The sequence below is a fragment of the Poecilia reticulata genome, chromosome 9, assembly GCF_904066995.2.
Source record: "Poecilia reticulata chromosome 9, P_reticulata-male-v2, whole genome shotgun sequence".
In the NCBI taxonomy this organism is placed as follows: domain Eukaryota; kingdom Metazoa; phylum Chordata; class Actinopteri; order Cyprinodontiformes; family Poeciliidae; genus Poecilia; species Poecilia reticulata.
In genome coordinates this window covers 318,475-334,625 of record NC_088838.1, presented here as the reverse complement: position 1 = coordinate 334,625, position 16,151 = coordinate 318,475, and the positions used below count along the sequence as shown (strand labels likewise).

The 16,151-nt window shown below is 40.3% G+C and overlaps 1 protein-coding gene across 5 annotated transcripts in view; it reads left to right on the top strand.

Annotated features, from left to right (window-relative positions):
• The window catches only part of abca2 (ATP-binding cassette, sub-family A (ABC1), member 2), a 154,602-nt gene that overhangs the window by 82,890 nt on the left and 55,561 nt on the right, over nt 1-16,151 (top strand). For all 5 annotated transcript variants that reach the window (XM_081611158.1, XM_081611157.1, XM_081611156.1 and 2 more), the window contains exons 17-20: nt 1,184-1,374; nt 5,869-6,019; nt 6,104-6,308; nt 6,388-6,552. In XM_081611158.1, the coding sequence (XP_081467284.1) occupies nt 1,184-1,374; nt 5,869-6,019; nt 6,104-6,308; nt 6,388-6,552 (712 nt within the window). The remainder of the gene's footprint in view (nt 1-1,183; nt 1,375-5,868; nt 6,020-6,103; nt 6,309-6,387; nt 6,553-16,151) is intronic.

Here is a 16,151-nt window from a genome sequence, read left to right as displayed (position 1 = left end):
CCAAAGGAATCCCAGCGCCCCCCTTTTGTAAAAATGTCCGCCAGCGCCCCCTGCTGTCCTCTGAATGCCACCTGGGGGGCGGTACTGCCCACGTTGAGAACCGCTAGTCTAAAGCATGGCAGCTATCAAATGAGTACAAAGATACGTGTGTGATTCCTGCAGTAAAGCATGGTGGTGGGAATTCCATGGTCTGGGGCTGCAGGAGTGCAGCAGTAGTTACATTTCATGCACTCCAAAATGTACTGTGAACTACAGACACAGCCTGATGCCCTCCCTCCGGAAACTGGGTCACAGAGCACCTTTCCAGCATAATGATCCCAAACACACCTCTAAGACGACCACCGCTTTATTGAAGAGGCTGAGGGTGAAGGTGATGGACTGACCAAGCATGTCTCCAGAGCTAAACCCAATAGAACATCTGTGAGTCGTCCTTAAGCGGAAAGTGGAGAAGCGTCAAGTGTTGAATATCTGCCAGCTCCATGATGTCGTCATGGAGGAGTAGAAAAGCATTCCATGGTATCCTGTGAAGCTCTGGTGAACTCCAATCCCAGGAGAGCTACGGTAGTTTTGGGAAATAATGGTGGCCACACAAAATATTGACACTTAAGGAACTTTCAGTAGAGGGGTGTACTCACTTTGTGATACACTATAACTCCTAGATTTCAAACTCCAGTCCTCAAGGGCCGCTATCCTACCGTTTTTAGATGCACAGGTACAAAACACTGGAATGAAATGGCTTAATTACCTCCTCCTTGTGTAGATACATTCTCCAGCGTCTTGCTAATGACCTAATTATTCTATTCAGGTGTGGTGCAGCAGAGGCACATCTAAAAGTTTCAGGACACCGGCCCTCCAGGGCTGGAGTTTGACACCTGTGCTGTAACTGATACTGGTCTCATTCTGTTAATGCAATTATTCCATGAAAAAACAGAAAACTGCTGAAACCAGCATTTGTTAAAATGTTGATATTTAAACCCATTATTAGTAACATACTGTTCAAAATCAAATAAAAATCAAAGTATGTTTAACATTATGCCTATGAACTTTGCACCATCACTGTTATGTTCAATAGTTGGAAGTTTGGTATTTTTGGGCCTTGACCAATGTCAGGGTTGCACACGTTTTTATTTAATTGTTAATTAAGGCGGTGAAGCCCTGTGTAACCAGTGGGCTCCTTTGACAGGTGATGAAGATGATGGGCCTGAACAATGCCGTTCACTGGGTGGCCTGGTTCATCACTGGCTTTGTCCAGCTCTCCATCTCCGTCACTGCTCTCACAGCCATCCTGAAGTACGGCAGAGTGTTACTCCACAGTGACCCACTGATCATCTGGCTCTTCTTAACTATTTATGCTGTGGCCACAATCATGTTCTGGTGAGTGCTTTAGATTTTCACTCAACACTGTTAGAATGCATCATTGTTTCACTTCCAAACACTGGCATCTGACTGCAGGTTGAACCTTCTGAGAGTCGACCTCAGAAGGTGCAGTAGAGAGATGGGAGAAAGTTCTTCTGTCTTGCTCTCGGTGAAGGCGGACACTTTTTTCCTCTGCTCCCTCCCTGCTCTTGCCTTCTCTGCTTGCTCTGTTTTTGTTCTTTTTCTATATTTTTGGAGCCTTTTTCTGCACATCATCCAAATCTACAAATTATGGATCTGGTCAACCGATCTCCCAGTGCAATTGATCAAATTTTTCTTGACGAGAAGTCTGGGCACAAGAGAGCCCTCTTGTCCTGCGAGGACACACCCGGCAGGATTCACCCTGGATTTATTCATGATAACAGGATTTCTACTTTGGAGTTTGTGGATTCCTGGATTATCGACAAATTTGTGACGGACTTGGCCGAACTAGCAAACACTCAGACTGTTGGTGTGGACAGAGATGCAAGTTGGATGTGAGTCTCGCTGATACTCGCAGCCCAGCTGAGAACTCTAAAACTCACTATGGAATCGATCTTGGAGAAGTTGCTAGTTTCGGCTCAGTGGAACGACCAAACTAATATGGATGATTGGGAACTGAGATGTATCAGAGAGACTTTAGGGAAGATTGAAATTAATAATCTTCCCAATCTAAGACTTTCTCTAACTGAATTGGCTTTCCCCATGTGGCCTTGGAAGGGCTGCATATTTCTAATCTCCTTGAAGATATGTAAACACAACGCTCTTCCCTCCTCACCCCCTCTGTATCCATGGAGTTGTGGAGCTGAGCGCTCCTAAGGACATCATTCCTCGATAACACCTTTGTCGGACTTCTGCCGGGAGGCTGAGCAACGTGGTTCCATGGTCCTTTGATGTCACCGCCTTCACTCATGTCTTTGTTTTGCCCACTGTTTTGTCTGAATGTTGCCATCTGCCCTCCTCTGTCCTTTCTTCTTTTTTGTTTGAGTTTGTTAGAAACGGTGGAGTATCCCCCATTTAACCCAGAAAAGGATTATTTTAGTTTACTAGTAATATCAGAAATTGTGGAGTACGCACTATTTAGATCAACATTATACAGCCCAGAACTGGAATCAGAATCAGAATTAGAATAACTACAAACTTGGAATCCAGAAATACTTAACAGGAACAGTCACTGCTTAGTTTATATTACTTTTAACCCAGAAAAGGATTTAGAACAAACTTAGAATTTAGACCAATACTCCATCATTATTATCTAGAATCTGTAGAGTACTCACTATTTGGATGCAGAGACCAGAAGCCCAGAGGACATTGTTGGATCTAGACTATTTTTCAGACTCCTGTTTTTCCAACCCAGAAATGGAATTAGACCAGAGGATACTTGGCAACCCTGAACAGGAGCACTTAATTTACATACTTTAAATCAACATTAGATTATTTTTCTTCTTTTGCTCTTTTTCTTCTTCTTCTTCTTTCCTTTGGTTTGTTATTTTGTTTGTATTTCCTTTTAATTCATGTAAAGCCCTTTGTATTGCCTTGTTGCTGAAAATGTGCTATATAAATAAAATTACAAAGCCTATTCTCAGTGCAAGACATTTGAAAGCTCGCATAGAGTTGGCCAAAAAACACATGAAAGACTCCCAGACTGAGAAATAAGATTCTCTGGTCTGATGAGACGAAGATTTAACTTTTTGGTGTTAATTCTAAACGGCATGTGTGGAGAAAACCAGGCAATGCTCAACACCTGCCCAATATATTCCCAACAGTGAAACATGGTGGTGGCAGCATCATCCTATGGGGTGTTTTTCAGCTGCAGGGACAGGACGACTGGCCCTGCACTTGGCAGAGGACATTTCTGTCAAGTGTAGGGACATCCTTGACCCTTAGCATGTTTTTCTGTGGGGAGCCCTGATATCTAACTGCATTTTTAATGCAAAAGTTTAAGTACATAGGTATGAAGTGATTTATGTAAATGCACAAAATTTATGTAGAAAAAAACAAGATGTCAACCTGTAGGTACAAAATGCAGCTGAAATCTGAAAACTGATTTCAGGTTAATCTGAAGCTATCAGTTTAATAGTTCAGCCGTTTGGTGCTGAACTATTAACCTGATTAATTGTCAGAACAATGGATAGTTCAATTGATAACTCAAGTAATTGTTAGTTGCAGCGCTAATAAAAAATATAATACCTTTTCACATTAAAATATGAAAAATCAAGAGCAAAATCACAGACCTAGTGTCAGGTTTAATGCATTTACATTTGGCATTGTAATTTGGTTTCTTCCTGATAGTCGTGAAAAGCAGAGAATGCTGATGTGCTGCAGGATAACCGGCTGCATCATACAGAGCAGGTTAAGTCACCAAGCAGTCAGTGAGAATCATTCCCAGTTTACTGTTTAAGTCAGTACTTGATCCTGTCTACCTGAATGAAGTGTTATCCCACACTGATTGTGATAAACGTCAACCAGTCCAAACAATACATGTTTAATACATGTGCCAAGTTATTTCATTAATGCTCATTTTTAGCATTAGAACCTTGAGTTCCAACCGACGGGCACACTTTGGCATGCCCCGTAAAATTTATGCAGGAATTTTCTAGTTTCATAAAGTAATGTTCTTTATTCAGATTGTGAGAAGTGAGATCTGTTAACAGCTACAGATCATAAAGAAATGTTTCATTGGGTGCTTGTGTTTGACTCTGGTTCATCAGCTCGAGGCGGATGGTGTGTGAATGGTTAGGATACGGCCGCTAACTGCTTCCTCATCTTCCAAGTCTGAAATGTTAATATTTCTGCTGCTCACACAGAAGATTTCATTCATCCCTTTGATTTCCTCGGCTACATACAGTAAATTAATCATTTTAGAAATTCATACTGTGTTTGCAGCATTGAATTAAAGTAGAAAATACTTATTCCATGTTATTCTAAGACTTCTAAAGACTAGAGATGTGCCGATCAGATTTTTTCCTGCTGATACCGATCACCCATGAGGGCCGATCACCGACACCGATCACATAATTATTATTATTTTTTTATCATAAACACTGCCGGTTACATTATGTGGGAAAAGGAACCATGAATTCACCTTAATTTAGACAAAAACTTGTTTTTAATAACTTTTTCCAAGAAGAAAACTAAACAAAACAGGCATTGTGCAAATTGTACTGCTATTGGTAATAATATCTTTAACAGACTGATAACATATGGAGGCTCTGAAGAGGCTAAATAATGCAAAGAGTCAAAATAAAACCTCTCAACATTGCCCAAAAAAAGTCAAGTATAAAACTTAACATTCAAAGGCAAATACAGGATCCATTACAATAAAGAATCCAGAGTTACTGAATGAAACCTTCCTGATAGCATGGCGGCTAGCTGATTACTGCTAGTTCTGATTGGCTGTTTCTGACTGAGCGGAGTAATTATGCAGAGCAGGGAGGAGATCGATTATTTTTTTAGAGATTATCTGTCTCATGTTAGGACAGCGAAAGTTTTAATACGTATGTAAAATGTATTTTTTTAGATTAGATGCTGCAGCTTTAAGCAGAGGTTCGGTGTGAGAGTCACTACCAGGTGGAGCAGAAGCGGCGCTCCGTCTGTGAAATATTAATATTAAATATTAGTAGTTCAACAGCGAGAGCAGAACCAGCGTCTTACATCGCAGCTCGAACACTTAAATAATTTTGCGGGTTATTTGTTTAGCTTTCTGACCGTCATGCTAATCCAGGTGAGTGTTTGTAGCTGTGCTCTGCTTTACCTGCTTTGGCTACATCGAGGCTCATTTTTACTGCAATGAGCCTCGATGTAGCCAAACTACATCAAGTATGGCATTGTTCTTATGCCATATTAGCTTCGATGTGTTGATGCATTTTGACCTGCTTCAATTTTCCGCCGCAACATGCAAACTTCCTCATTCACTCAGTGCGTTATAGTTCCACATAGCTTAGGATTTGTTGCTGCACGTTTGCGCAGTGTGAAGGAAAGAGGAGACCAGCTGCACAGGCAGGCTGAGAAATGAGATGCAGGTGATCGGTATCGGCAACAAGAAACAATGATCGCCGATCACCGATCGTGTACTTTTTCACGAAAATTGGCCCGATTATGATTGGTGACCGATCGATCTGCACAACTCTAGTAAAGACACATTTTTATTCTAATCACATATTTGCAAAGGTTCAACTACTGATCCAAAATTACTATTTGAATTTAGTGAAATTGCCTTTCTTCCTTTTTATACATTGGCTTAATAAAAACAGTTTTATTTGAAATTTCATTTTGTATCATAATAGCAAACAAACATTTAAGGTTTTACATAAAAGTGCAAATGTGTTGAATTTCAAAGTTTGTTTTAAAAGAAGTCTGACTTTACTGAGAAGAAACTATCGATTGGTTCAGATTGTGATTGAGCAATCTGAACCAGTCTGTTCAGATTGTAATTGGTAATTGGTTCTGTAATGTTTTCTCTTTTTTTCTCAGTTTCTTGGTGTCAGTAATCTACTCCAAAGCTAAGCTAGCTTCAGCCTGTGGAGGAATCATCTACTTCCTCAGCTATGTGCCCTACATGTATGTAGCCATAAGGGAGGAGGTGGCCCATGACAAGATCACTGCCTTTGAGAAATGCATTGCTGTAAGGCCACTTCCTTGTTCTTCATGTGTTGCTGTTGTACTTGTGCTGCTGACTCATAGTGCATGTGTTCTCTGTTGGTTCCAGTCTCTCATGTCCACCACAGCCTTCGGTCTTGGCTCCAAGTATTTTGCCCTGTATGAGGTGGCAGGTGTTGGCATCCAGTGGCGCACCATCAGTCAGTCACCTGTAGAGGGCGATGACTTTAATCTGAGCCTTTCCATGATGATGCTCATTATAGATGCTGGGGTGTACGGTGTGCTAACCTGGTACATAGAAGCTGTTCATCCAGGTGGGAAAAGACTGCTTCCTGAATCCTGGACCATTATTATCTCATTATAACACAACTTTCCCTCTTCCTCTACCTGTAGGGATGTATGGGCTGCCACGCCCATGGTACTTCCCTCTGCAGAGGTCCTATTGGTCAGGCAGTGGGCGTGTTGAGGCCTGGGACTGGCCCTGGTGTGGAGGAGGATCTGCCAGGCTCAGTGTGATGGAGGAGGATCAGGCTTGTGCCATGGACCAGCGCCGGTCCGGTAGGGAGAACTTAACTTTATTATGAACTTTTGATGAGGGTTTTCATGTTGTATAGGTTAAAAAAAGACCAAAGACTATAATAATTAATAACACAAAGGTTCTCTGAAAAAGTGTTTTATTGTGAAAAATTTCAAAACTTCAGTTAAAGATGAAAATGGAATTAGACACAGATCTGTGAATGTGATGTGAATCTGGTTTACTCCATCTAAAAAATAACTGTCATAAAAGAATTAGGCAAAGCTCTCTATCCTATTGGTTACTATAGGGATAAAATGATGTATGATAGGCTAAATGGCAGGGCCATGCAGAGACCTTTGGGGCGAGGCCTCAAAGTTTAAAAGGGTCTTATTGAACAAGATCTTAAAACATCATACAACAACATAGCAACAACCTATGCTAATCAAGAATCTAATATTTAATAAGATCATACTATGTCATATTGATCTGAGAATTTTTAAACAGACCATAGGCGAGAAAGTTGCTGGTTATGAAGTCATGAAATAAGCAAATTTGCTGCTATTTTATTAAATAAACCCTAATAATATCTGACTGTTTAGCCTCCATACAAACTTGGCTGCAGATTGCTCTAAAGATTGAAAAAACTCAGAGGGGTTAACTACATCATTTTACGATTTTAACACCTCAGAGAGATCTAGAATTTTAAGGTTGAAAGATAAATTATTTTCATTAGATTTTGGTATTCTAGAAGATCTTGAGAAACGTCCACACATTTAAGGTCAGTCGATTACTGTGACAGTGTCTTCATAGGTCTGCCTTGAAAAATCTATCAGAGGTCTTCTGAAAGTCTTCGGCCCCATAAATGGTTGAATTGCAACACAGACCATAGATCTAAATCTGCAGCAGACATTTATTAACAATGACAATGTGATTAAGCTTTATTTAATGCATTCAACAAAGATAAAATAATTTAAAAAAATTAATTGTACATTTGGGATTTAGTTAGGAACTTTACTTTGTAAAAGTGCACAGAATCATCTTGATAGTTTACTTGTTGTGTTGCCATGGCTACAATATGGTGTAATCTTTGTATTTGAGCTGGGTGTGTTCACAAATACATCACAGGAAATATTAACCAATAATCAGTGATTGATTGCCAATTAACCTGCGCTCCTTCTCACAGATGTCACTACATCTATATTTAGACACTGATAGTGATGCTGAGGTTCTTAGTAGGGAGAACAGAATGTGTTTTGTTTGTTCAGGCTTTATGGGGTGGATTTTTCCCGATCTATCAGCAGTGGTGTGAACCCACCTAGTTAGGTTAAGGTGAAGCAGAAAGCGAACAGTGAGCAGGTGGTACCGGAATTTTGAGCTGCGTCGTGGTGACAGACACGGTACCGTTTCTCTATATCAGGATATCTGATTCTGACCCACAGCAGTGGGACCGACTCAGGCTGCCTGCAGCGAACTGGGCATTTAGTCCAGCACTGGGGCAGCCTGATAAAATTAAAGTCAGAAGTTTTCTCTGCAGCCAAATCATCTCTGCGTTGGGGGGCGAGGAAGGGGCTTTCCCGCTATTACATGGAGAATTGCGAAAATAAATAGAAACAGTTTTTCTAACTTCCACACCAGACCTATGGTTTTATTCACAAACAAGTGTATGTTGGAAAAAATATATTCTTGCCCATAATTTGATAGTTACACAACCAGCTGAGTTTAACACTGAGCTGCTGCTGTCTCTAACACTTAGGCATACTTTATGACCACCATGGGCACCCTGACTAACCATATGGTACAAGCAAATGAAAGAACAAAATGAAAAACAAACATTATAAAATTAAAAACTTACTCACCTCAGGCTTCTTCTATCAGTCGTCATAATGTTATGCCTAAACAGTGTGAGCAACTGTTCACCAGCCCAAATGTAGATCCAACTATATTCAAGAGCTGCAAAATATATCTAATCTGAGTTGTCACTGGATGTAGCGAGAAACGACCTCAGCTTTCTGCTCTGTGTTACAGTAAACAACCGCCAGCAGCGCACTACTGATTGCTAGCAGCCTTCTGATCAGCTGTGTTACATCATGACGTAGTGTGTATACCAGGGGTGTCAAACTCCAGTCCTCGAGGGCCGGTGTCCTGCAACTTTTAGAAGTGCCTCTGCTGCACCACACCTGAATAGAATAATTAGGTCATTAGCAAGGCTCTGGAGACCTGAGGAGGTAATTAAGCCATTTGATTCAGGTGTTTTGTACCTGTGGCACATCTAAAAACTGCAGGACAGCGGCCCTTCAGGACTGGAGTTTGACACCCCTGGTGTATACATACCGGGTGAACTGTGAAAGTAAGCTGGTACGGTCCAGTACTGCGTTCCAGTACTGGACCGTACTGGTCCAGTAGTACGGTGCCGGGAGAACGGCTGCAATAAGGCCGTCATTCAGAACGCCTGCACTTTGAATCAAAGTAGATCTACGATCAACAGACAGTCTAAAACAAGAGTTAATATGTCTATAAATATATTTTTTCTCCTTCCTTATTGTTTTTGAACTGTGTGCTGTCCAACAGTCTCCCTCTCTCTCCCCTCCATTTCCCTTCCGGAGCTCGTAGCTTTTGTCAGCGCGCTTCAAACCGTTCTCCTCTTTGTTTAACATCTCTTCTTATTACAAAATGTCAAATTTTAAAACAAACGGAGAGTATCTAGTTGTGTTTCATGTTATTTTTCTCAATTAAAAACAACGCAGCATACCTCGAAAACAATTCTTTTAAACGGTAGCACATAGTACACGCATCTTCTTATAAAATGCTGATTGGATTGTTGCATTTGATTTAAGGACTGGGACATTTTACGCAGGTGGGCCACAGACATAACAAAATGCCGCTTGCACTGGGACAGGATGAACAATAAACCACTTATCATTTATAGACTTTAAAATAAAAACCTTGAAAACGCAGTGGGACAGGGAATTTTTTATCCAAGTGAAATCAAAACTTGCTAGTAATAACTAATTTGTAAAAAAAAAAAAAAAAAAGACGGTGATACCCAAGATAAAAAAGTTACTGCAGATGCTACAAGATAAAATTATTTATCAATGTTTCTACATGCCAGCAGAGGTGGAAAGAGTACAAAAATAAGATAGGCTACTCAAGTAAAACTACAGTTAGTTTTGATAAAAATGTGGACTTAGTACCTCTTTACAATTTGACTTTAGTTACTTTGTGATGAGCAAAACAAAGTTCAGCTCATCACAAAGGAAATGAGAACATGTTGGTGTTAAGCTATATTTATTTAAAGGAGCACATTTATAAATAAAAAAGCAACAGAAAATATCATGTGTATTTTAATGGGACATTGATTTCCAATATATTATGTCAGCTGCTGTTTGTTACTCCCATCTAATAGTTTTAAATAACCAATTCCAAACCTGATTTTCTGTTGTCAGTTTTAGTCAATACAAATTATAATCACAAGTACCTGATCAAATTGACATTTCCATTTGTTGTTAAAATATGATTCAAGTTTACAATGTATGATAAACCTATTGCCTATGCTTGCAGGTAAACTGATGCATTAAATTCAGCAAGGGCTTTTCTTTTTCTCAGAAGATAACTTGACAGGTTTTCCTTGCTCCTCTGTCTTCCCATTGATGCAACACTATAAGAACCCAGCCAAAAGATCAATGCCGTTTTTTCTGCCGTTTTCTTTTCTTATCTTTACTCATTAATGGATATGATTTCAAATGTAACTGAGTAACTTTATTCAAAGCAAATTCAAGGAAAAGTTATTTTAAGTTTGTAAATAACTTAAAGGACAGATTAGAGTGTAATTACACTAATAAATGTAAATGTACTTTATTACTTTACACCCCATATAGCAGAATATTTGTTTCACATTGTGAAGTGCTTCTACTTTCTGTGTTATTCATACGGGTAGGCTATATTACAATAAAATATTTGATTTTATTTGTTTTGGTTCGCACAATGAGCCACTGACAATTTTTGTCATAGTACTTCTGGTAAGAATTGCAAACTACTTTCACCCCTGTAAATAAATATACATATTTAAATAGACAGACATGATGTCGTGACTATGTTGTCTTTGATTGGATTAGCTGTGAGTGATCAGCAGCGCGCTGCTGGCGGATATTTAGCGTAACATGGAGCAGAAAGCTGATGTCATTTGTCCCTACATCCAGTAGGTGGCGCAGGTTGCTACAATTGATGGTAGAATAGCGGTTCTCAACGTGGGTGGTATCCCCCCCAGGGGGCGTTCAGAGGACGGCAGGGGGCGCTGGCGGACATTTTTACAAAAGGGGGGCGCTGGGATTCCTTTGGGGGGCGTTTGGTCGAAGGTAAACTTTACACCTTAAATGCACAACAAATACCAAATTAGACTTTGAGAAACTTGGTGAAACTGTATTGTGTAACATTAAATCATGCCTGGCTGCATGATTGCATGCCTGGCAGCTCTTCTTCTTCTATTCAGTGTTTGTTGGCGCAGCTCCGTTCTCCTGCTCCTGGTAGCTTCACCACATCAGTTCAGCGTTACACCGGCTGATGACGTTGCTGTGATTCACTTTGTCTGGTAGTTTTGTACACATGTTTTGCCAGTTCTGTGATCATGTCAAAGCAGCAACTTATATTAAAGTGTTTTATTTCCGTTTGAAAGCTGCCCGCTTCCATGGAAGGACAACAGAAAATCGCTCTTATAAACATGTAATTACTAAAATTACGATACCCTCACTGTGTATCCCTCTGAAAAATGAACCCATTTAAATAAAGAAATAAAGAAATCCCTCCATGGGTGATTCCACGATAGAGAGCGTTCATTTTATAGCGTTAACACGGAGCTGTAAGTGGTCCGGTATGAAACGGGGTGATAGAACAACACAGCACTTTTAAATTTCAATAATCAGAATGCAGAAATTGTTTCTGTTGTTTTAAAAGATTGATGTCAGTCTGCCTTTTCCCCACCGATATGTTTCCCGACCGCCCTGCACCTTAGGGGGTTAAAAAAGAAAGAAAAGAAGAAAAAAAAACGACGCCCACATTGTGCAAAACTCTGAAACAGGAGAAGCGGGACATAAAACGGAGCGACGAACTAGATGTGAATTATGGCATAAAAACAGAGAATCTGATGCTGAACAGTGAAACAGTCAAATGTCTTGCACTGAGAATAGGCTTTGTAATTTTATTTATATAGCACATTTTCAGCAACAAGGCAATACAAAGGGCTTTACATGAATTAAAAGGAAATACAAACAAAATAACAAACCAAAGGAAAGAAGAAGAAGAAGAAAAAGAGCAAAAGAAGAAAAATAATCTAATGTTGATTTAAAGTATGTAAATTAAGTGCTCCTGTTCAGGGTTGCCAAGTATCCTCTGGTCTAATTCCATTTCTGGGTTGGAAAAACAGGAGTCTGAAAAATAGTCTAGATCCAACAATGTCCTCTGGGCTTCTGGTCTCTGCATCCAAATAGTGAGTACTCTACAGATTCTAGATAATAATGATGGAGTATTGGTCTAAATTCTAAGTTTGTTCTAAATCCTTTTCTGGGTTAAAAGTAATATAAACTAAGCAGTGACTGTTCCTGTTAAGTATTTCTGGATTCCAAGTTTGTAGTTATTCTAATTCTGATTCTGATTCCAGTTCTGGGCTGTATAATGTTGATCTAAATAGTGCGTACTCCACAATTTCTGATATTACTAGTAAACTAAAATAATCCTTTTCTGGGTTAAATGGGGGATACTCCACCGTTTCTAACAAACTCAAACAAAAAAGAAGAAAGGACAGAGGAGGGCAGATGGCAACATTCAGACAAAACAGTGGGCAAAACAAAGACATGAGTGAAGGCGGTGACATCAAAGGACCATGGAACCACGTTGCTCAGCCTCCCGGCAGAAGTCCGACAAAGGTGTTATCGAGGAATGATGTCCTTAGGAGCGCTCAGCTCCACAACTCCATGGATACAGAGGGGGTGAGGAGGGAAGAGCGTTGTGTTTACATATCTTCAAGGAGATTAGAAATATGCAGCCCTTCCAAGGCCACATGGGGAAAGCCAATTCAGTTAGAGAAAGTCTTAGATTGGGAAGATTATTAATTTCAATCTTCCCTAAAGTCTCTCTGATACATCTCAGTTCCCAATCATCCATATTAGTTTGGTCGTTCCACTGAGCCGAAACTAGCAACTTCTCCAAGATCGATTCCATAGTGAGTTTAGAGTTCTCAGCTGGGCTGCGAGTATCAGCGAGACTCACATCCAACTTGCATCTCTGTCCACACCAACAGTCTGAGTGTTTGCTAGTTCGGCCAAGTCCGTCACAAATTTGTCGATAATCCAGGAATCCACAAACTCCAAAGTAGAAATCCTGTTATCATGAATAAATCCAGGGTGAATCCTGCCGGGTGTGTCCTCGCAGGACAAGAGGGCTCTCTTGTGCCCAGACTTCTCGTCAAGAAAAATTTGATCAATTGCACTGGGAGATCGGTTGACCAGATCCATAATTTGTAGATTTGGATGATGTGCAGAAAAAGGCTCCAAAAATATAGAAAAAGAACAAAAACAGAGCAAGCAGAGAAGGCAAGAGCAGGGAGGGAGCAGAGGAAAAAAGTGTCCGCCTTCACCGAGAGCAAGACAGAAGAACTTTCTCCCATCTCTCTACTGCACCTTCTGAGGTCGACTCTCAGAAGGTTCAACCTGCAGTCAGATGCCAGTGTTTGGAAGTGAAACAATGATGCATTCTAACAGTGTTGAGTGAAAATCTAAAGCACTCACCAGAACATGATTGTGGCCACAGCATAAATAGTTAAGAAGAGCCAGATGATCAGTGGGTCACTGTGGAGTAACACTCTGCCGTACTTCAGGATGGCTGTGAGAGCAGTGACGGAGATGGAGAGCTGGACAAAGCCAGTGATGAACCAGGCCACCCAGTGAACGGCATTGTTCAGGCCCATCATCTTCATCACCTGTCAAAGGAGCCCACTGGTTACACAGGGCTTCACCGCCTTAATTAACAATTAAATAAAAACGTGTGCAACCCTGACATTGGTCAAGGCCCAAAAATACCAAACTTCCAACTATTGAACATAACAGTGATGGTGCAAAGTTCATAGGCATAATGTTAAACATACTTTGATTTTTATTTGATTTTGAACAGTATGTTACTAATAATGGGTTTAAATATCAACATTTTAACAAATGCTGGTTTCAGCAGTTTTCTGTTTTTTTCATGGAATAATTGCATTAACAGAATGAGACCAGTATCAGTTACAGCACAGGTGTCAAACTCCAGCCCTGGAGGGCCGGTGTCCTGAAACTTTTAGATGTGCCTCTGCTGCACCACACCTGAATAGAATAATTAGGTCATTAGCAAGACGCTGGAGAATGTATCTACACAAGGAGGAGGTAATTAAGCCATTTCATTCCAGTGTTTTGTACCTGTGCATCTAAAAACGGTAGGATAGCGGCCCTTGAGGACTGGAGTTTGAAATCTAGGAGTTATAGTGTATCACAAAAGTGAGTACACCCCTCTACTGAAAGTTCCTTAAGTGTCAATATTTTGTGTGGCCACCATTATTTCCCAAAACTACCGTAGCTCTCCTGGGATTGGAGTTCACCAGAGCTTCACAGGATACCATGGGAATGCTTTTCTACTCCTCCATGACGACATCATGGAGCTGGCAGATATTCAACACTTGACGCTTCTCCACTTTCCGCTTAAGGACGACTCACAGATGTTCTATTGGGTTTAGCTCTGGAGACATGCTTGGTCAGTCCATCACCTTCACCCTCAGCCTCTTCAATAAAGCGGTGGTCGTCTTAGAGGTGTGTTTGGGATCATTATGCTGGAAAGGTGCTCTGTGACCCAGTTTCCGGAGGGAGGGCATCAGGCTGTGTCTGTAGTTCACAGTACATTTTGGAGTGCATGAAATGTAACTACTGCTGCACTCCTGCAGCCCCAGACCATGGAATTCCCACCACCATGCTTTACTGCAGGAATCACACACGTATCTTTGTACTCATTTGATAGCTGCCATGCTTTAGACTAGCGGTTCTCAACGTGGGCAGTACCGCCACCCAGGTGGCATTCAGAGGACAGCAGGGGGCGCTGGCGGACATTTTTACAAAAGGGGGGCGCTGGGATTCCTTTGGGGGGCGTTTGGTCGAAGGTAAACTTTACACCTTAAATGCACAACAATACCAGTTTAGACTTTGAGCAACTTGGTAAAACTGTATTGTGTAACATTAAATCATGCCTGGCTGCATGATTGCATGCCTGGCAGCTCTTCTTCTTCTATTCAGTGTTTGTTAGCTTCTTGGCGCAGCTCCGTTCTCCTGCTCCTGGTAGCTTCACCACATCAGTTCAGCGTTACACCGGCTGATGACGTTGCTGTGATTCACTTTGTCTGGTATTTTTGTACATACGTTTTGGCAGTTCTGTGATCATGTTAAGCAGCAACTTATATTAAAAAGTGTTTTATTTCCGTTTGAAAGCTGACCGCTTCCATGGAAGGACAACAGAAAATCGCTCTTATAAACATGTAATTACTAAAATTACGATACCCTCACTGTGTATCCCTCTGAAAAATGAACCCATTTAAATAAAGAAATAAAGAAATCCCTCCATGTGTGATACCACGATAGAGAGCGTTCATTTTATAGCGTTAATACCGGAGCTGTAAGTGGTCCGGTATGAAACGGGGTGATAGAACAACACAGCACTTTTAAATTTCAATAATCAGAATGCAGAAATTGTTTCTGTTGTTTTAAAAGATTGATGTCAGTCTGCCTTTTCCCCATCGATATGTTTCCCGACCGCTCTGCACCTTAGGGGGTTAAAAAAGAAAAAGAAAAAAAAAACGACACGCACATTGCGCAAAACTCTGAAACTGGAGAAGCGGGACATAAAACGGAGCGACGAACTAGATGTGAATTATGGCATAAAAACAGAGAATCCGACGCTGAACAGTGAAAAAAAATCAACACATGATGTGAAACACATGACGATTAGGCGGCGCAGCAGGTGATGAGTGAAGATTACTGATGGTCAATAAACGATAAAATAAATGTAGCAACAGGAAATAAACTAATGTGGACACAGCAATAAACCAAGAGAGGATAAAACTAATCAAACGAAACTAAATGGAAATGAATGAAGAACAAAATGCAAGAATAAACTAAGAAACTAAAGTAAATACAGAGGAATAAACTGGTATGGCAAGACCTTTAGAGCAATAATTAATACAGAGACTGTATGGCAAGAATAAACAGACACTATTTCCAGATAAAATAATATTGTTGAAGTGTCATGGGTTTGTTGAGACCACATCTAGTACTGAGAATAAATATATCTTACAGATCATAAAAGTAAAGAACTGATCACTTATTTATGTTTTTAATTAGATTTGATATATTTATTTCTTCAATATTATTTTTCATGTCAGTGTTAATGTCATGAGGCTGATGACTCCATGACACTTTGAATTTGACTCATTAGGATTTGATTAAGAACCAGATTTGTTCTTTGTAATTTCTGTCCAGTAAAACTATTAATCTATAATCAATAGACAGGTTTATATAAAGATATAATCCATGTTTCTGTCTCATATTTGTATGGCATTAAAAGGACCTGGAACTTT